The 20,644-nt window shown below is 53.1% G+C and overlaps 1 protein-coding gene across 3 annotated transcripts; it reads right to left on the bottom strand.

Moving 5' to 3' along the window:
- Positions 1–7,073: 7,073 nt before the first annotated feature.
- Positions 7,074–17,208, bottom strand: FLYWCH2 (FLYWCH family member 2). 3 transcript variants are annotated; one of them, XM_055340438.1, is made up of 3 exons: positions 17,004–17,208; positions 9,814–10,266; positions 7,074–8,315 (listed from the first exon to the last, which is right to left on the bottom strand). In XM_055340438.1, the coding sequence occupies exons 2-3, from the start codon at positions 10,133–10,135 to the stop codon at positions 8,218–8,220; spliced, it is 420 nt and encodes a 139-aa protein (XP_055196413.1). In that variant the 5' UTR covers positions 10,136–10,266; positions 17,004–17,208; the 3' UTR covers positions 7,074–8,217. The 3 variants fall into 3 exon arrangements, with proteins under 3 accessions (XP_055196413.1, XP_055196415.1, XP_055196414.1); XM_055340440.1 differs by lacking the exon at positions 17,004–17,208 and adding an exon at positions 11,070–11,362; XM_055340439.1 differs by lacking the exon at positions 17,004–17,208 and adding an exon at positions 10,501–10,627.
- Between the last annotated feature and the right edge of the window lie 3,436 nt (positions 17,209–20,644).

The following is a 20,644-nucleotide window of genomic DNA, read 5'->3' as shown; positions in this document are numbered from 1 at the left end:
AAAGTGGGGAGAAGGGAAAGCTGTTTCTCACCAAAGAAGGCCAACTAAGAAGCGCAGAAGGGATGATGCAGAAAATCAGCATTTGTCAACCATCCTGCTTAATAGCCTATGTGGGCAAAAATCATCGATGGCCACTAAAACTGGAGGGTGAAAGCTTAGTAAGGAAATGGTATTTACATAATCCCAAGGATACTCTTCAAAAAATATTTATTTATTTATTTATTCATGAGAGACACACAGAGAGGCAGAGACACAGGCAGAGGGAGAAGCAGGCTCCATGCAGGGAGGCTGATGTGGGACTCGATCCCGGGACCCCAGGATCTCACCCTGAGCTGAAATCAGAGGCTCAACCACTGAGCCACCCAGGAGTCCCCAAAGAAGGGGCGAGTGTGAATTTTACAGTAGAAGAATGGTTCTCAAAGTGTAGTCTGGGGTTCCTGGAGGTCCCTATGGAATATTGCAAAGGCGATGTGACATGCTGTTGTAACAGGCTGATGGCCAAAGCACCCATGAGAACCTCTAGTATTTCTGTAGGCTTCCATTAAGATTTGCAAAAATGTAAAACAGTTCCTGCTCTTCTCACCTAATTTCTTTGTTTTGAAAAATATAGCGATTTCTCATAAAAATATGTTATTATGTTAACTCATAAAGGGTTTATTATTCACTTTTGAGAACAGCTTCATTGAGATATAATTCACGGACTATGTAATTCACCGGTTCAAAGTGTACAATTCAGGGGGATCCCTGGGTGGCGCAGCGGTTTGGCGCCTGCCTTTGGCCCAGGGCGCGATCCTGGAGACCCCAGATCGAATCCCACGTCGGGCTCCCGGTGCATGGAGCCTGCTTCTCCCTCTGCCTGTGTCTCTGCCTCTCTCTCTCTCTGTATGACTATCGTAAATAAAATTAAAAAATTTTAAAAAAACAAAGTGTACAATTCAGTGTTTTTTAGTATTTTCATAAAGGTGCGCAAACATCACCACAATCCGTTTTAGAGCATTTTCTTTACTCCAGAAAGAAACTGTGGCCATTGCTGTGAAATCCCTCATCCCCCAATCCTAGGCAATGGTTCATCTGCTCTCTGTATAGATGTGCCTATTTTAGACATTCATATAAATGGAGTCATACAATATGTGGTGTTTTATGTCTGGCTTATTTCACCTAGCCTCATGTTTTCAAAGTTCATCCATGCTGCAGCCTGTAGCAAGACATCATTTTTTTTTTATGGCAAATAACATTGCATGGTATATATAGACTTATATAGACTATGGTTTGTGTGCCCATTAATCTGTCGTTGGGCATTTGGGTTGTTTCCAGTTTTGGGCTACTATGACTCATGCTGCTATGAGCACTTATGTCCAGATTTCTGTGTGTACATGTTTTCAATTCTTTTTTCTTAGATATTTTATTTATTTATTTGAGAGAGAGAAAGAGAGCGTGCAAGAGCAGGGAGAGGGAGAAGCACGCTCCCCGTGAACAGGGAGCCCAATGTAGGGCTCAGCCCCATGATGCTAGGATCATGACCTGAGCCGAAGGCAGATGCCCAACCGACCGAGTCACCCAGGTGCCCCTGTGTTTTCAATTCTTTGGGATGTGCACTTAGGAGTAGAATTGCTGGGTCATATGGTAACCCTATGTTTAACCATTTGAGGAATTGCTAGACCGTTTTCTTTTTTTTTTTTAAGATTTTATTTATTTATTCATAGAGACACACACAGACAGAGGCAGAGACACAGGCAGAGGGAGAAGCAGGCATCATACAGAGAGCCTGACATGGGACTTGATCCAGGGCCCCCAGGATCACGCCCGGGGCTGCAGGCGGCGCTAAATGGCTGCGCCACCAGGGCTGCCCGCTAGACCGTTTTCTACAGGGTGTTCACCATTTCGCATTTCCACCAGCAGCATATGAGGGTTTCAATTTCTCCACATCTTGTCAACACTTGTTATCATCTGAGTGTAGCCAAGCTGGTAGATATGAAATGGTATCTCATTGTGGTTTTGATTTGCATTTTTTTCTGATATTAAGATGTTGACCCTTTTCTCATGTGCTTCTTTGTCATTTGTATATCTTCTTTGGAGAAATGTCTATTCAGATCCTTTGCCAATTTATTTTATTTTTTTAGATTCTATTTATTTTTAGAGAGAGAGTGTGCGTGCTCAAGAAGGGAGAGGGGCAAAGAGAGAGGTAGAGAAAGAATTTCAAGCAGATTCTTGGCTGAGTGTGGAACCCATCAGGGGGCTCAATCTCATGGCCCTGAGATCATGACCTTAGATGAAATCAAGAGTCTGATGCTTAAGCACCCAGGTGCCCTGATTCTTTGTCAATTTTAAAATTGGGTTGTCATTTGATTTTGAGCGTAAGTGTCATTTTATATAGTAGCACGTGGGTGGGTCAGTTGGTTAAGCATCTGCCTTTGGCTCAGGTCACGAACCCAGGGTCCTGGATGGAGTCCCACGTCAGGCTCCCTGCTCAACGGGGAGTCGACTTCTCCCTCTGCCCCTCCCCCACACCAGTACCTTCTCTTGCGCTTTCTCTCTCGAATCATTAAAATATTTTTTAAAAAGATTTTATTTATTTATTCATGAGAGACACAAAGAGGGAGAAACACAGGCAGAGGGAGAAGCAGGCTCCATGCAGGGAGCCCAACGTGGGACTCAATCCTGGGACCCCAGGATCACGCCCTGAGCTGAAGGTGGTGTCAAACCGCTGAGCCATCCGGGCTGCTCAATAAAATCTTTACATAAAAAGGAGTTGTTTATACATTGTAGACATATAAGTTCCCTATCAGATATATGATTTGCTAACTTTCTCGTGTTTTGTGGGTTGTCTACACTTCACTGCCCACAGTTGAGATGGCATCCTTTGAAGCATAAAGGTTCCTAATTTTGACGGTGTCCAATTTATCTGTGTATTTCTTTTTTGTGTGGTTTTGCCTCATATACCTTTTGCATATTTACTGTTAATTGCTTGTTCTACATTTTGCTTTTCTTAGTGAGGTCTAGTTGACGAACAGTGTTATATCAATGTCAGGTATACAACGGAGTGACTTGACAATTCTATATACTAGACAACGCGCACCACAATAGGCGTGGTCAGACCTGTCACCACACAACGTTATTACAGTATCACTGTATTCCCCAGGCTGCACTTTCCACCTCTGCGATTTAGCCAGCACATTCTGAAAGCATTGCATTTTGAATCCCCCAGCACCCAAACTGAACAGCAAAAAGAATGGAACTCATTTTTGTTGTTGTTGTTGTTGCTTGGGCTTTTCGTGTCACATCTAAGAAATTCCTACCTAATCCAAGTTCACAATGATTTACCTGTATGTATTTTAAGATTGTTGTCCTTTAACTCTTATATTTGAGTTATAGGCCCACGTTTAGTTATTTTTTGTATATGGGGTGAGATAGGGCTCCAACTTGATTCTTTTGCATGTGGAAATCCTAGTGGTCCTGCCACCACTATTGTTTCCCCAGTTTAGTGGTTTTGGCACCCTCGATGAGAATCAGTGGACCATAAACACCAGGGTTTATTTCTGGACTATCCATTTTATTTCATTGATCTATGGCTCTCCTTACACCAGTGCCACACCATCATTCCTGCTCCTTTGTAGTCAGTTTTGACATCAAAGTGTGAGTTCTCCAACTTTCTTCTTTTTTAGTATGATTTTGGCTGTTCTGGGTCCCTTCTATTCTCATGTGTCATCTTCTTTACAATTAATTTTTAAAAGTATTTTATTTATTTATTTATTTATTCATTCATTCATTTATTCATTCATTCATTCATTTAGAAAGTGTGGGGAGGGGCAGAGGGACAGGACTGTGCTGAGTCCGGGACCCGACTTGGGGCTGGATCTCAGGATCCTGAGATCATGACCTGAGTAGAAATCAAGAATTCAAAGTTTAAGGCACCTGGGTGGCTCAGTGGTTGAGCATCTGCCTTTTGCTCATTGTGATCCTGGGTTCCTGGGATCGAGTCCCACATTGGGCTCCCCACAGGGAGCCTGCTTCTCCCTCTGCCTGTGTCTCTGCCTCTGTGTGTGTGTGTCTCATGAATAAATAAATAAAATATTTAAAAAAAAAGAGTCCAAGATTTAACCACCACCCAGGCACCCCTCTTTTCAATCCTTTTGACAACAAATCTGTTTTAAATTGTACATCATTGTGGGACACCTGGGTGGCTTAGGGGTTAGGCGCCTGCCTTGGGCTCAGGTCGTGACCCGGGGGTCCTGGGATCAAGTCCCATGTTGAGCTCCCTGCAGAGAACCTGTTTCTCCCTCTGCCTGTATCTCTGCTTCTCTCTCTGTGTCTCTCATGAATAAATAAATAAAATCTTAAAAAAAAATTTACATTGTTGAGAAAACAATGCATAGCAATTATTTGCGTGTGTCTCTGCCTTTTCTTTTTTTGTCTCTGCCTTTTCACTGAACTCTATATTGTAAACATCCCCTATGTTACAGGCTTATTTTACATATGATTAGCTACACAATTTGGTTGTTTTCTTGGTGGACATTGCATTTCTAAATCCTGCTATTATAAATACTGCTGCACGGCTGGCTTCATTCCTAACATTTGGGAAATCCGGGTGAAGAGCATATAGGAATACTTATATACTTCTTGCAACTTTTCAGTAAGTGTGAAAAATTTTTTTAAAGAGTTTATGTATTCATGAGAGACACACCCCTGGGTAGCCCAGTGGTTAGGGACTCACTCTTGTTTTTGGCTTGGGTGGTGATTTCAGGGTCCTTTGAGACCTGGCCCCTCCCCTCTCCGCCCATCAGTCCCTCGCCCCCACCTATCGGCCCCTCCTCCCTCCCGCACCGGCCCCTCTTCCCTCGCCCACCGGTCGGTGTCCCCCTTGCACTTCGCCCCCCCCCCACAGCCCACGCCGCTGCACGATCGCTCTCCGACCACCCGGTGCAGTGGGGACCCCGACACAGCGGGGACCTGCGGGCTTGGGCGCTTCGGGCCCCGACACTGGGCGGGGGGCGGCCGGAGGCGCCCCGGCATCAGCCCGGCTGCCGCCCGCGAGCCTCCCCCCCGGCCCCAGGCGCAGGGACGCCCCCGCCTCCACTCCGCACGGCGCCCCGGGCCTCCTCTCACCGCGACCCTCCCCAGCCCCGCGGGGACCCCTCGAGCCGCCCGCTCCCCTTCGCCAGGCCGGAGCCCCCGGTCTTCCGGCCGCGCGTCCTCGGCCTTTGCAGAGTGAAGACGCTGCTCCTTTCCAGAAACCTCCACGCTGCCCCGCCCCCCCGCCCCTGCGCCTCGCTCCCGTCTCCCTAAAGCTGCTGCTGGAAGTGCCCCCCACCCTACCCCCTCCCCGGGCTCCGGGCAGGTGCAGGTGCAGGTGCGGGTCCCGTGGGCCCAGCGGGTCCTCCGACTCCCGGCGTCTCTCTGCCCGCCCCCTCTCTGTTCCCCACCAGCCCAAATCCGCGGGGACGTCTCAGGGACCCCCAGTGCCCGAGGACCCCTGCTCGGGTGTGCTGGGGCTTCTGTCGGGGGGAGCGGGCGAGAAGCGGTGGGTACGAACAATGAGTTGTGGGGTGTTACAGGTGGTGCGCGCGGTGGGGAAATGGGACGGGGCGTGGGCGCGCAGCAGGTGGTTCCGGAGGGACACGCGAGGGGGGGTGTCTCACTGGACCCCGCGCGGTGGCCGGGACCGCCGAGCCGCGCGCGCCCCCTGCCGGCCACTGGCCGCCTCGGCCCGCGTGTGGGCGGTGGGAGCCCCTGGAGGTCGCAGGGTCGGAGGCAGCGGGGACTGTCGCTCTTAAGATCACCATCTCCTCGGTGACAGCGCCGGTGCAGGTGGCACAGACCCTGAGAACAGGTCCTCAGGGCCGTGGGGAGCATGGGGTTGCTGGTCCTCCCCGTAGGCAGCAGTCCCCCTCCTAGGGCTTTGTCCTAGGAAAACCCAGGGGTACTTGCGTGATTGTTGACCAGCTGGAAACGCGGGGTGCGGGGCGGGGGGGGGGGTCAGGCCTGGAGGCGGGATCGCTCGCCGAGTGGCACGCTGCAGTCCTTACGGGGTCGGAAAGACGTTCGTAATGTATTAAGAGAAAATGAGCTGTATCCTCCCAACTTTCTGAATATGAAAAATGTTACAGCTTTATCTCTAGATGATAGAATAACTGCAGATATTTGTAATATTGTCTTGTTACCCGTATGTATTTATTTCAATGACCATGAACATTTTTTTTTTAGCTTGAAGACCAGTAAGTTATGTTTTTGAAGGAAGAGTCTAGTCATCCTGTTTACACTTCTTGGGGGGGACAGGGAGGGGCAGAGGGAGAGAGAGAATCCCAAGCAAGCTCCAGGCTCAGCGTGGAGCCCATCATGGGGCTGGATCTCACTGGCCTGAGGTCACAGTCTGAGCTGAAATCAAGAGTCCCATGTTCAACCTACTGAGCCTGTGACTGAGCCAGGCGCCTGTGACTCTTGACAAAGACCTCCCTTCATTCTGTAAAGAAGGCCCCTGCCCACCCTTGCCCAGAGTGCGAAGACCCAGCGCTGGCATTGGTCTGTGACCTCTGAGGATTTTCTGCTCTCATCCAGGAGGGAAACACTCTTCACAGGAACTCACCGTTTTTCCTCCTGTAGGGTGGCACTGTCCCTCCCAGATGGATAACCTGTTACTGAGCAAGTCTCAGGTCTTGTCAGCGCCCCTCACCGTCCCTCTGTCTCCTCTCCCTGGAGGCAGTGGTGGCCTCCTCAGCACCTTTCAGTGCACACTTTGGATGCTTTCATGGTCCCTGTGGGCTTTGTAAAACAACGCTGACCGCGTGCGTCCTCTGCATAAATCCTTCCCTGGCCTCCCCCTCCCCGTGGTGAGCCTGGAATCCTCCCTGTGGCCTGCAGGCCCACAGGCCCTGAGACCTGGCCACCACAGCCACTGGCCAGGCCCCGCCATGCCAAGTCGCACCATGCCTGCCCTCTGTCCTCCTCACACCCCTTTTTCCCTCTGTTCGGGGGAGGGGGCACCCCGCCACCAACTCCTTGTGCCTTCCTGTCATCTGACCAATCTGGCCCACCACGCAGATGACGATGGATGACACAGAGCGGCAGGAAAGGAGAAATGTGGTGAGGAGCAGGAATCTATTTAAATATAGAATTAAGACAAAGGAACATCTCAAATGATGGTTACAGAACATAAATGTTATAAACAACCAGGCTGGAGGAAAACAGTGAGGTGGACTGGGCCGGGAGGGGTGTGAGGAACTCACTTTTCCTAGGAGGGGTCCCTAGGTACAGGTTAAACTTGGGAAAATGATGTTCAAAAACATAAGGTCTCTAGTCTCAACTTTTTAGAAATAATCCATTTGTTTCCTTTGCCCAATGGCAGTTTTCACAAAATGAGGACCAGGCAAGGTGAAGCAACTGGAGGCCGAAGCCTTTCCTGTCGGAGGCCTCCAGGGAACCCTGACTTCCGCTTGCAGGGGGGTAACTGTGCTTGGTCTGCGTCCTCCTCCAGCAGGGGCAGCACCCAAGGTGCCTGGGGAGGGGCTCAGGTGCCCAGGAATCTCAGCCCCCAAAACACCCAGAAGGAACATGAAAGGGGCATCATATACTACTGTCGGGGTCCCCCTGCCGTACTGCAGGCCCACCCCTTCCCCAGCAGAACCCTGGGCAGCCGCAAACATGGGCCCCTATGCAGGGTGGGGGGAAGCTGCCAACTGGTGAGCTGCCTAGAGGAGACAAGCCTCCTGATGGTCCAGCAGGACAGACTGAGGCCTGCTGGGAAATAGGCCCTGGAGGGACGGCCAGGGTGGGGTGGGATAGGCTTCCCAGGGGCTGGGGCCTCAGCCCCACTTTGAGGCCAAGAGCAGCAGGAAGGAGAAAGCTCAGAGACCCCACTGGTCTCTGGGGCCAGCAGTGGTCTCCAGGCCGAGGGCCAGGGGTCTGAGAGACGGCCCGGCCCGGCAGCCCCGGGAGTGGGCCCAGTGAGGGCTGGAGGGGTTGCAGCTGGGTCTCAAAGGACCCGGAACCATGGAAGGTTTTAAAACCTGTCCATCATGGGACCTAGCATACGGCTTCTTTTATTCTTTTTGAGGTTTTTCAGTAGTTTTTTTTTCTATTTATAAAAGTAATTTGTGCTGGATTTGGAAAAAATTATACAGTGTTTGAGAATGAAAGTCAGTTGGCGGCTGGGTCTCTGGGTCGAGCAGTCACAGGCAAGTTCACGGGGCGTAAGGGCAGACACGCGGGCAAGAGCTACAGGAGCTACAGGAGTGCGGGCCTGACAGCATCTGCAGCGGGCTCCCCCTCCGCTGGGGCACTGGGGGCGGGCTGCCCTGCCAAGCTTCCTTCTTCTTTTCTGTCTGGAAGAGAAGGCAGTGGGTCAGGCTGGCGTTAAAGGAAAAGGGAGGGGGGCACCCGGGGCCTGAGGCTCCCAGCCCAGCCAGGGGCTGCTCCGGGGTGCCGGTGGCTGACTACACAACATGCCCCTCAAGGCCACCAGCCCAGGACACAGAGGCTGCGACAGTCATTCCCAGGGAACTCTGGGCCAAACCTGGGCTAAGCACTGCTCTCCCCAGCACCTGGCCTGGGAGGAGAGAAGAGGTGGGAGAGTCTATGGGCCAGGTATAGAGGTACACATGGGGCAGCGGGTTGAGGGTGTTGTTCACTGTGCAAGAGCACTGCTTAGGGGAGTCTGTGGGGCTGAATCCCCTTGCTCTGCCCTCCAGCCCTCTATCAGAGGAAGGGTGGCTTTGTTTTCATTCTCACCAAGGGGCCGTGGGGTGGGGCCTACATGGTGCCGGGGCCCAGGCAGATCTGAGAAGTGCGCGGAGGTCTCAGACCGGGTGGAAGGGACCAGGAGATGGCCCGTCCAGTCCAGCTCGGTGAGAAGAACAGGCTCTGACCGGATACTTCCGCTCCACCCTCTGCAGTGCCCAGCCGGTGGGCTTAGAGGTCATCCCTCTTCACAGGTCATGGGGATGGCACCCTCGACCTTTGGACTGGTGGGTGGCAGGAGGTAGACATGAGGACGCACTCGGGGGAGGACTGGCTGGGACACTCAAGGGTGAGCTGGACATGCTGCAGAGGGGCTTCCGGGCTCTGGGTGATAGGGCGCCCCAACTCCTTAAGTGCAGCTCCTGTCCAGCAGTTGAGGGATGCTGAGGGTTCCCTTGGGTCCCCTGAAACTCCAGGCCTGTGCCTGGAGACGCCCCCATCTCAGTGCTGCAGTGTCTCAGCTCCAGGGGAAGCAGCGGAGTTCCCTCCCCTAGGACTTCAGAGCATTCCTCTGCATTTCCATCAGGGCACGGCCCAGCTAACTGGAGGAAAACGAGGGCCCCCCACCTTTCCCAGGACTGGCTGACAGGCCCAGTGCCCTGATGGCTCCAAGGGGGCCACCTGTTCATAGGCTACAAGTGGAGGCCAATCCTTGTGGCTTTCCTTGTCTCCATGCCTCAGGGCACCGCACACCACACACACTTCCAGTTGGGAAGAAGCCCAGCTCCATCTCCTCCCAGACACCGGGTACCCCTTCCCCTGGGCAGCCCTCAGGATTCCACGTTCCAAGAATGTAGTGCAGTGTCACCTACACCAAGCTGAGTCGGGGTGGGGGCCTGCCAGGGGCCTTAGACACACACGCAAGGGCCCACACGAATATACCCGGAGGGACACACGAAGGTGCCCTCCCAGGCAAATCCACACCCAGATACATGTGCGTGGAGGCATACACTGTGGTGGTGTGTGCACAGCGCATGCACACAATCCAGAGCTGGCCCAGTCTCTGAAATCCCCGGGGGTCAGGGGGCTTCGGGCCCAAGGAGGGTCTTGCTCACACTGTGCTCGCTTCGACCAGGGCCTCACCTTGGTCCAGCTTACTGCGTTTCTGCTCAGGCTCCTGGGGTGGCACCTCAATGGCCCTCTGAGCCTCAGGATGGATCTTGAGGAGGGCTTTGGCGAGGGTGGCGGGGCCGGGTACCCCCAGGGACATGATGCAGTGCACTCCTTTGCGCTTAGCTCCTGCCACCTTGGCACTGTCTTTAGAGGCTGTCAGCAGGACCAGTTTGGAGAACTTCCTTGGCTTCCTGGGGGCTGCGGGGACAACATCTGTGCCTGGCTCAGGGGACGGCTCCTGGCCAGCCTTCACACTCTCACCCTCCTGCTCGCTGGGCTCTGGCAGGGGCATTCTGGGACGATGGCCTGTCCCACAGGCCACGCTCAGGCCCCAGCAGAGGGATTTCTCTTCTTCCTCCTCTTCTTCTTCCTCCTCCTCCTCCTCCTCCCTGGTGGGGAACCTGGCAGTCCAGGAGCTCTGTCCTAAGGAGGGAAGCAAAAGCCATTAGTGGAGGCACCTTCGGGCCTGGTGCTCAGGAAAATGGATGTGGGTGGAGGTCGAGGCAGATGTGGCTGCCTTAGGGCCCGGGGCTGACAGCACAGAGCAGGAGCACCCCGGGGGATCGGGGCTTCTGTGGGGCTGCCCCCACCTCCCGCAGCCCTGGCTCCGTCACCTCCCTGCCCACCCTGCACCTTCCTGTCTGTAAGCTGTGTCACCTGCAGGGCTCTCCAGGGGTTGCAGGACGGAGGCAGGGGGAACCCTGAGCTTCTACAAAGAGAGGCCTGGGGGTGCTGGAGCTGTGCATGGTGGGATGTGTCTTCACGGGTTTTCCCATTTAACCTGGCCCCGTGTTACGAAAGCCGATCATTCCTGGTGACCCAATTTACGGATGAGGACACCGAGGCACACCAGGACAGCCAACACTGTGAAGTGCAGAGATGGGCAGCTGGCCAAGGGGGATCCAGAGCCCGTCCCCGCACGGTACCTGGTATGCCTTGTCCAGGATGACAGTAGCTGACCTTCCCGGGCACCAAGCACCAGACAAGAGCACCAGACATTAGCTCAGCCACGGACCCCCCCAGAAGGCCCGGTGGCCTTTGTCCTGACAGTGTCACAGGGACACTGAGCCGGGCGCCTGCTGGCACGCTGCACACCACGAAGGAGAAGCGTGGCTCCAGGAGGCGGCACTCTCTGGCCTCACAACGAGACCTGTCCCCCATCCCGGGCCAGAGGCCCTGGACCACCCAGCACTCGGGAGGTGCCGGGGTCCCGGGAGGGTAGTGACCTTGTGTGTGAGCCGGTGCTAGCGCTGCCTCAGCTGGGAGGGGACAGGGCCGCAGAGGTGTCCAGAGACTCCACAGTCACTCAGGGCTCCCTGGCTTCTGGCCTGAGAAGAAAGGACTAATCACAGAGGCTACCAGCAGTGCAGCGTAGAGTGGCCTTTTTGCCTGTTGGGGGTGATTGTGTGGTGGGCGGATGGCAGGGTCTTTCTCAGCATACAGTGTTAGCCCAGAAACATGACCTCATCCTTAGCAGACGTCTCCCCTATGCATCTCAGGACCCAGGCAATGGCAGGGGTCACAGACACCCACCTGCCCCCCCGCCCCGGCCCTATTTATCCAACCCCGTTTTCAGTTCTGTTTCCTGGGATCCCTCCCAATACATACGGCTTGAAGAGGCCATGCCCAGATCTCCAAAGTTTTCCAAGACCCCATCCATGAGAGGAGTCAGGTGCAACGCCAAGGAGGGTTTGGGATGCCTTGTCCCCTGCAAGTCCTCCTCCCCAGTCTCTTGGCTATTAGACATAAAAGCAGAGACCTCCTGGACTGTGACAGATATGGAGCCCTCACCTCCAGGGTTGAGCCCTCAAGGAAATCTGCCTAATAACAAGGCACCCCGGGATCGGTGTCTCCGTAACCCTCCTGCCCCTGGTCCCCCCAGTCAAACCCTGGGACAAGCCAACCTCTGCTCCCCCAGTGCAGTCCTTCCCTGCCCTGCCCATCCTGTCCCACAGGGTGACACAGTAGCCCTGGAGGAACATACGGACCAGCTTTAGAAAGGACATTGCCGAAGCATCCCCTGGTAGAGCCGCTCTGGGCAGACAAAGGTTAGGGTGGGAGCCCCACCACCAGTGGACTGGCTTCAGCCCACGTCCCTCTTAGCCGGCCCCCCTTTCCTGCTCACAGAGTCTCCCTGGTCTGGGGCTGAAATCCCAGAGTGATCCTCTTCCTCACACCTTATATAAAAGTTAATTTTAAAATGCTCTTTAGATATAGGTCACAAAATAAATACCACTTAGAAAACAAATGAAAAGAGGAAAAATGAATTTGTATAATATATATATAAAATAAAATTTAATGAGAAAAATTAAGAATGAAATAATAATAAGAAGAAAGAGGGCAGTCCCGGTGGCGCAGGGGTTTGGCGCCGCCTGCAGCCTGGGGTGCGATCCTGGAGACTGGGGATCGAGTCCCACATCAGGCTCCCTGCATGGAGCCTGCTTCTCCCTCTGCCTCTCTCTGTGTCTATAAATAAATAAATAAAATCTTTAAAAAAATAAAAAAGAAGAAAGAATTATTGGAATATGAATAATAAAATAGAAGTAATCATTTAGAATAAAAGTAATAAGGGGAAAAAATAAAATAAAATGCTCTTTAAGGGGACACCTAGGTGGCTTAGCGGTTGAGCGTCTGCCTTTGGCTCAGGGTGTGATACTGGGTCCAGGGGTCGAGTCCCACTTCGGGTTCCCTGCGAGGAGCCTGCTTCTCCCTCTGCCTCTGTCTCTGCCTCTCTCTGTGTGTCTCTCATGAATAAATAAAATCTTAAAACAAAAACAAAACAAAACAAAAAAAAAAACCCAAGAACTCTTCATGACCTTAAACCAAGGAGAGCGTTCTTCAATAAGGCACGATAAGTACAGGCAACCAAAGAAAAATAGAGGGGACACCATCAAAATTTAAAACTTTTGTGAAAAATAAAATAAAATAGGGATCCCTGGGTGGCGCAGTGGTTTGGCGCCTGCCTTTGGCCCAGGGCGCGATCCTGGAGACCTGGGATCGAATCCCACGTCGGGCTCCCGGTGCATGGAGCCTGCTTCTCCCTCTGCCTGTGTCTCTGCCTCTCTCGCTCTCTCTCTGTGTGTGACTATCATAAATAAATAAAAATTTAAAAAAAAAAAAAAAGAAAAATAAAATAAAATAAAACTTTTGTGCATCAGAGGACACCATCCAGAAAGTTTAAAAGACAGCCAGCAGAATGGGAAAGAGTTTTTGCAAATCATATCTCTGATGAGGGAATTATATCTGGAATTTATAAAGAACTCTTACAACTCAGTAACAAAAAGACCAACAACGCAATTTAAAAACAGGCAAAGGCTCTGAATAAGCCTTTCTCCAAAGAAGATATGCAGATGGCCAGTGAGCATATGCGATGCTCAACATCATGAGTCCTAAGAGAAACACAACAAAACCACCATGAGATACTACTTCACACCATCAGGGTGGATATAATAAAAGGAACACACCAAGAAACAGAACAAGTGTTGGTTTGGATGAGGAAAAACTCGAAGCCTCTTCCACTGCGGGTGGGGATGTCCACAGTGCAGCCATGGTGGCAGTCTGGTGGCTCCTCAAAGGTAAAACTCAGAGTTATCATATGACCCAGCAATTCCCCTCCAAGTACATGCCCGAGAGAACTGGAAACAAATGTCTAGATAACCACTCGTAGCTGAGGGGTGCCTGGGGGGCAGTCAGTTAAGCGTCTGGTTTCAGCTGGGGTCATGATCTCAGGGTGTGAGATCGAGCCCCACATTGGGCTCCGTGCTCAGCGCAAGTCTGCTTAGGATTCTCTCTCCCTCTCCTCTGCCTCTCCCCACCCCCCCGCACTCTCAGTCTCTCTCTGAAATAAATAAAATCTGAAAAAAATGTGTACATGAATGTTCACAACATTCACGGTCATCAAAAAGTGGAACCCATCCAAATACCCATCAACGGATGAATGGATAAAGATCACATATCCATACAATCGAATATTGTTTTGCAATTAAAAAAAAATTATGCTGGGGTGCCTGGGTGGCTCAGTGGTTGAGTGTCTGCCTTCGGCTCAGGTCCTGATCCCGGGATCTGAGATTGAGTCCTGCATCAAGCTCCTTGCATGGAGCCTGTTTCTCCCTCTGCCTGTGTCTCTGCCTCTCTCTGTGTGTCTCTCATGATCAAATAAATAAAAGCTTTAAAAAAAATTATGCTACAACTTGGATGAACCATTAAGAGATTATGCTACACGAAAGAAGCCAGTTATGAAAGACCACATAATAAAATTGGCCTTAGACACTAGACAATCTGTAGAGCAGAAAAATCTATCCTTGGAGACGGTAGCTGTGTGGCGGCCTAGGGGTGGGAGGGACAGGGAGCGGGAGAATGAGGAGTGGCTGCTAATGGGGATGGCTTCTAGGGTGATGGCAGGGCTCTAAAACTGACCATGGCGATGGTTGTGCAACTTTATGAACACATTGTGGGTGAGGTGCACAGTATGTGAATGAGCTCCCTAAAACTGTTATATATGAAGAAAAAGGGAAATGAAGTCTACAACCAGTGGCCCCCCAACTTCAATACATCCAAGAATCGCCAGTGTTCTTGTGACAAATACACAGTCCTGGACAACTCCACCCCCACCTCCACTCATAGGGTCTGGAGCGGGGCCTGAGAATCTACATTTTGTTGCCAGTACTTCCATCCATCTGATTCTGATACTTTGGGAGACACGGGTGATGCAATGCGCCTGTCACTTCAGAGGTCTGTAACTTCTACTTCAGAGGTTGAACTGTTTGTCAGGGGTGGCTGGGTGGGGCTCAGCAGGTTAAGTGTCTGCCTTTGGCTCAGGTCATGACTCCAGGAGAGTCCTGGGACCATGCATGGAGCCGGGCTCCAGGCTCAACGGGAAGTCAGCCTGTCCCTCTCGATCTTCTCCTCCCCTCACTCGCACTCTCAATGTCTCTAATTAATAAATTAAATCTTTAAAAAAATGAATTGTTTATCAAGCTCTCCATGAACAGGAGTTGTCATGTCGTTCAGGTTGGATCAGCCTCTATTCTGGAGTCATCCTTAACCTTTTAGCAGTTTATTTTCTAGGTGTGGGGGGAAGACTTGAGAGGCAGCTATTTTAAGCCTAATATATAGGGGATCCCTGGGTGGCGCAGGGGTTTAGCGCCTGCCTTTGGCCCAGGGCGCGATCCTGGAGACCCGGGATCGAATCCCACGTCGGGCTCCCGGTGTATGGAGCCTGCTTCTCCCTCTGCCTATGTCTCTGTCTCTCTCTCTCTCTTTTTTTTTTTATTTATTTATGATAGTCACACAGAGAGAAAGAGAGAGGCAGAGACACAGGCAGAGGGAGAAGCAGGCTCCATACACCGGGAGCCCGATATGGGATTCAATCCCGGGTCTCCAGGATCGCGCCCTGGGCCAAAGGCAGGCGCTAAACCCCTGCGCCACCCAGGGATCCCTCATTTTATTTTTTAATAACAAAATAAAAATAGAACACAAAGCTCACCACCCTGAGATCAAGATCTGAACTAAGATCGAGAGTCTGACACCTAACCCACTGAGCCACTCAGGCACCCTGAATGAATAGAATTTTTAACAGTGAAGCAGAAATGAATTAAAAAGAGCAAAGGGCTCAATAGTTCACTTCCCTCACTTGACAGCCTCCCTCTAACTCTGCAATCTGGTGATTTTATATCGCCTCCAGTCGCCCACTCATCCTAACTCACCGACAGGACATCGGTCGGCCCGAAGCAGACCCAGAGGTGTAAAGATGGCTCAGTGTAAACCCCAAATCATACAATGTTAGGAACTGGCAGGAGAGTCTCAGACGCTCTGGGAAGCAGAATCATGGCCTAATGGTCCTGATCCCTGGAACCTCCAGGCCAAAGTCTGCAGATAGCATGGAAGTTACTGAGGTAGGAGAGTAGCCTGGATTATCCAGGTGGGTCTGATCACAAGAGTCCTAAAAACTACAAGAGGGAGGCAGAAGAGAGGAGGGGAAAGCAGGGTCAGAGAGATGTGACGGCGCTGGTGCTGCCTGGGCTGTGAGCTGGAAAAGACAAAGAAACAGATTGTTTCTCCTGGAGGCTCCAGGAAGGGACACAGCTCGGCCTGCACCTTGTTTGAACCCAGGGAGACCCACGCCGGACTTCTGACCTCCAGAGCTATACGACTGTTACAAAGCTGTGTTGTGTAAAGCCACCAAATTTGTGGTAATTTGTTACGGCAGTGAGTGACTAATTCAAGGTCCGATCCCTTGTTCCTGAAGCTCTGAAAGATAGGACCCTTGCCTGGACACTGATGAGGGCTCAAGAAAATTACCTCCGCATGTATGGGAGAAAAGGGCCACCAAGCACCTGTGTCCTCAGCCACTAGGACATGTCCCTTACCCTCTCCGGGCTGGTCCCACCTGTGTAATGGGAATAGTGGTGAATCTGACAGAGGTCCTTCATAGCAGGTAGGTGAGGGTAAGCTGTTCTCAAAAGTCCTGGTGGTACCAGCAGCTGTGCCGGATAATCACTGTCCCTCGCGGTTCATGGACCACTGTCACTGGGCTGTCCGGTGGGATGACAGGCCCCCTCAGGCGTGCAGGTGCACATCCTTACACGGAGATTTCTCAAGGCAGCAGTGATCCGAAAAAGGTCAAGGATTGCTACCCTGTAGTAGGCAGGGAAGAGCCTGCCCACGTGGGAATGTTGCCCGGTGACACCTCCTGCCCCTAATCGCGGGCTCCTGGGAACCGGGGCTCCTCCTCATACACTGTAATCGGCCATCACATCTGTGTGTGGGGCACCCCGACGGCCCCCCGTCCCGGCTCCCCTCCTCTCCAGTTAGTACCACCAGGTCGCCAGCAAGCCTCCGGGGTGTCTCCCCGCAAGATCTCACAACTCCAACTGCACAGTGGGACGAGGCTGACGAGGGCGCAGGGAGGGGGCAGTTCTGGGTGTGGTCAAGGAGAGGGCACCGACGCGGGGACCCTCGACGGGGGGGGGGGGGCGTCAGGATTCAGGCCAGGATCCAATGGGATGGGGGGAGGAGCCAGGAGGAAAGAGGAGGCCTGAGCGCCCGGACGCCGAGCTGGTGACCCCCCTCCCAGCATCAGCAGCCCTTGGGACCCCCGGGAGGGCCGGACCACGGCGTGGGACCGCGGCCCTCCCCGGCTCCCTGGGGCCCGTCCTCACCGGGCACGGGCCGGGCGTCGGCGGCAGCGGAGCCCTTCCTCTCCGGACACCGGGCCGCGGCAGGTCCTGCAGCCTCTTGCCTGGGGCCCCCGCCTCGGTCGGGGCGGTCACCTCAAGCTGGGGTCACGGAGCGAGCATGCGCAGCAGGGCCGGGCGGGGGCATTCCTTGGGCGAATTTCGCTGCTCCGGGTCTTCGCCCCGCGGAGCCGAGCTGGCGGCCTGACCAATCCGCGTGCGGGGTCGGGGCCACGGCTCGCCGAGGGGGCGGGACCAGCCCGGGATTGGGCGGCGGCGCGGGGGGCGGGACGGCGGCGACCCCACGGCCCGGAATAGAGTTTGGGCGGGGCTCTCCCGGAGCGGGCGGGTGGGCTTAAAGGGGACCGCGGGACCTGCCTGGGACGTGACGCCCACTGGCGGCTGAGGAACCAGGGCTGTCGGTTAAAGGCCTCGATCGCGCCTGCCAGCGCCGTTCTCTCTGCTCATTGAAACCACTGGCTCGGCTCAACCCAGCATCCTTGACCCCTCAGCATCCTCAGCGCCCGCCCCGCCCTCGTCCACGGCCCCTCCTCCCGCCCATCCGCCCCTCCTCTCTCGCCCACAGGCCCCCCTTCCCTCTGCCGCTGGTCCCTTCCCCTCCGCCCATCCGTCCCTCCTCCCTCGCCCACCGGTGTCCCCCTTGCGCTTCGCCCCCCCCCCACAGCCCACGCCGCTGCACGATCGCTCTCCGACCACCCGGTGCAGTGGGGACCCCGACACAGCGGGGACCTGCGGGCTTGGGCGCTTCGGGCCCCGACACTGGGCGGGGGGCGGCCGGAGGCGCCCCGGCATCAGCCCGGCTGCCGCCCGCGAGCCTCCCCCCCGGCCCCAGGCGCAGGGACGCCCCCGCCTCCACTCCGCACGGCGCCCCGGGCCTCCTCTCACCGCGACCCTCCCCAGCCCCGCGGGGACCCCTCGAGCCGCCCGCTCCCCTTCGCCAGGCCGGAGCCCCCGGTCTTCCGGCCGCGCGTCCTCGGCCTTTGCAGAGTGAAGACGCTGCTCCTTTCCAGAAACCTCCACGCTGCCCCGCCCCCCCGCCCCTGCGCCTCGCTCCCGTCTCCCTAAAGCTGCTGCTGGAAGTGCCCCCCACCCTACCCCCTCCCCGGGCTCCGGGCAGGTGCAGGTGCAGGTGCGGGTCCCGTGGGCCCAGCGGGTCCTCCGACTCCCGGCGTCTCTCTGCCCGCCCCCTCTCTGTTCCCCACCAGCCCAAATCCGCGGGGACGTCTCAGGGACCCCAGTGCCCGAGGACCCCTGCTCGGGTGTGCTGGGGCTTCTGTCGGGGGGAGCGGGCGAGAAGCGGTGGGTACGAACAATGAGTTGTGGGGTGTTACAGGTGGTGCGCGCGGTGGGGAAATGGGACGGGGCGTGGGCGCGCAGCAGGTGGTTCCGGCCTCTCGCCCGGGCCACAGAGGTCGGGGGCGCAGGGCGCGGGGCTGTTCCGTTTGGCGGGTGGTCACCCCCACCCCCTTTCTGAATAATTAGAAGACCTCCTGTTTAGGCGTCGGACCTAGTTGTTTCATCGCAGTCGCTCCTTGGCCCACCTCGAGGTGTCGGATGTAGCCACATGGCTTTTTGAATTATTTACTTCAAATGTGAAGTGCCTCGAGTGTTCATCAAGTGACGGATGGATAAACAGATGTTGTCTGTGCTCCCCCTGCAGGGTCTTTCAGCCCAAGGACAAATCCTGCCTGATTCCCTTGCCGTAAAATGCCCACAGTGCCGAAACCCATCTAGACAGAGAGACTGGTGGTTCCCCCCGGGCTGGGAGAGGTTTGAAGGGAAACTTGGACTATTCATGGGTGCGGATGTTCGTTCTGGTGTGATAAAAATGTTCTGGAATTAAGTGATGGTAAACTACTGAATTGGGGGCACCTGGTTGGCTAAGTAGAGGAAGCTGTGACTCCACCTCTGGGTGGTGAGTTCAAGCCACGGGTTGGGGGTAGAGATTACTTAGGAAAAAAAAAAAAAACACTGAATTGTACACTCTAAAATGGTGAATTGTATGGCATGTGATTTAAATCTCCATTTTAAAATTTAGATTCAATAAATTAGTTATTAGTTTCAGAGGTAGAGTTCAGTGATTCATCAGTTGCATATAACACCCAGGGCTCATCCTATCATGTACCCTCTCCTTAATGCCCATCACCCAGTTACCCCAACCCCCCACCCCTCTCTTCTCCAGCAGAATTAAGAGTCTCTTATGGTTTGTCTCCTCTGATTTCATTTTCTCTTTTTCCCTCTCTTCCCCTATGATCCTGTTTTGTTTCTTAAATTCCACATATGAGTGAAATCATGGTATTTATCTTTCTCTGACCTATTTCGCTCAGCATAATATCCTCTGGCTCCATCTACATCATTGCAAATGGCAAGATTTCCTTTTTCATGGCTGAGTAGTATCACACTGTTTATATATAAACCACATCTTCTTTATCCATCTGTTGATGGACACCAGGGCTCTTTCCATAGTTTGGCTATTGTGGACATTGCTGCTATAAATATTGGGATGAAGGTACCACTTTGGATCACTACATCTGTATCTTTGCTGTAAGTACCTAGTTATGCAATTGCTGGGTCGTGAGGTAGCTCTATTTTCAACATTTTGAGGTTAAATCTCAAACAGAAGGAACGAACAATCAAAGTGGCAGCTTCATTAAAATTGCTCCCTCAAAAATGGTTTGTACTGGGGACGTGGATGGGACAACAGGTGAAAGAAATAAAGGAGATTTAGGGGTCCCGGGTGGCTCAGTTGGTTAAGCATCTGCCAGCTCAGGTCATGATCTCCAAGTTCTAGAATCATCTAGCCCCACATCAGGTCTTCTGCTCAGGGGGAGTCTGCTTCTCTCCCACTCCTCCCTCTGCCCCTTCCCACCACTTGTTCACTTGTTTTCTCTTTCTCTCTCTTTCATAGATACATAATCTTAAAAAAAAAAAGATTCAGAGGTACAAACGCGGTTATAAATGTTGAGGATGAGAAGTACAGTATAGGGAATGTAGTTGATAATATAAGAACATTGCGGGGATCCCTGAGTGGCTCAGCGGTTGAGCGCCTGCCTTCAGCCCAGGCCGTGATCCTAGAGACCCGGGATCACGTCCCACATCAGCCTCGCTGCATGGAGCCTGCTTCTCCCTCTGCCCATGTATCTGCCTACCTCTCTCTCTGTGTCTCTCATGAATAAATAAATAAAATCTTAAAAAAATATATATATAAGAACGTTGCTTGGTGACATGGAGCACAGATACCAAGGTGAGCATTAATGGATGGAATCGTTGAACCAGTATGGTAGACACCTAAACTAATATAACATTGTGTGTTAATTATATTTTAATAAAAAAACAAACAACAGGATGTAGGGTAAATAAGATGGGCTTGGGAAGCCAAACACAACACTTAGTAGTCACAGGGCCTTGGGCAAACAACTAATCTTTATGAGCCTTAATTTCTTTAAAAGAAATTAGAATTCCTTTTTCCTTAGAAGAGATGTCATGAGAATTCAATAAGATCTTTATTTTTTATTTATGATAGTCACAGAGAGAGAGAGAGAGAGAGAGAGAGAGAGGCAGAGACACAGGCAGAGGGAGAAGCAGGCTCCATGCATCGGGAGCCC

Source organism: Nyctereutes procyonoides, unplaced genomic scaffold (genome assembly GCF_905146905.1).
Source record: "Nyctereutes procyonoides isolate TBG_1078 unplaced genomic scaffold, NYPRO_anot_genome, whole genome shotgun sequence".
NCBI classification, from domain to species: domain Eukaryota; kingdom Metazoa; phylum Chordata; class Mammalia; order Carnivora; family Canidae; genus Nyctereutes; species Nyctereutes procyonoides.
Note: the sequence above shows the minus strand (reverse complement) of the source record. Positions and strands in the feature narration are given on the sequence as shown.

Coding starts and splice junctions, on each gene's coding strand:
- FLYWCH2 (XM_055340438.1), bottom strand. CDS start 10,135: ATGCCCCTGCCAGAGCCCAGCGAGCAGGAGGGTGAGAGTGTGAAGGCT. Junction 8,316..9,813: donor ACGCAGTAAGCTGGACCAAG/GTGAGGCCCTGG, acceptor CTTCTCTTCCAG/ACAGAAAAGAAGAAGGAAGC.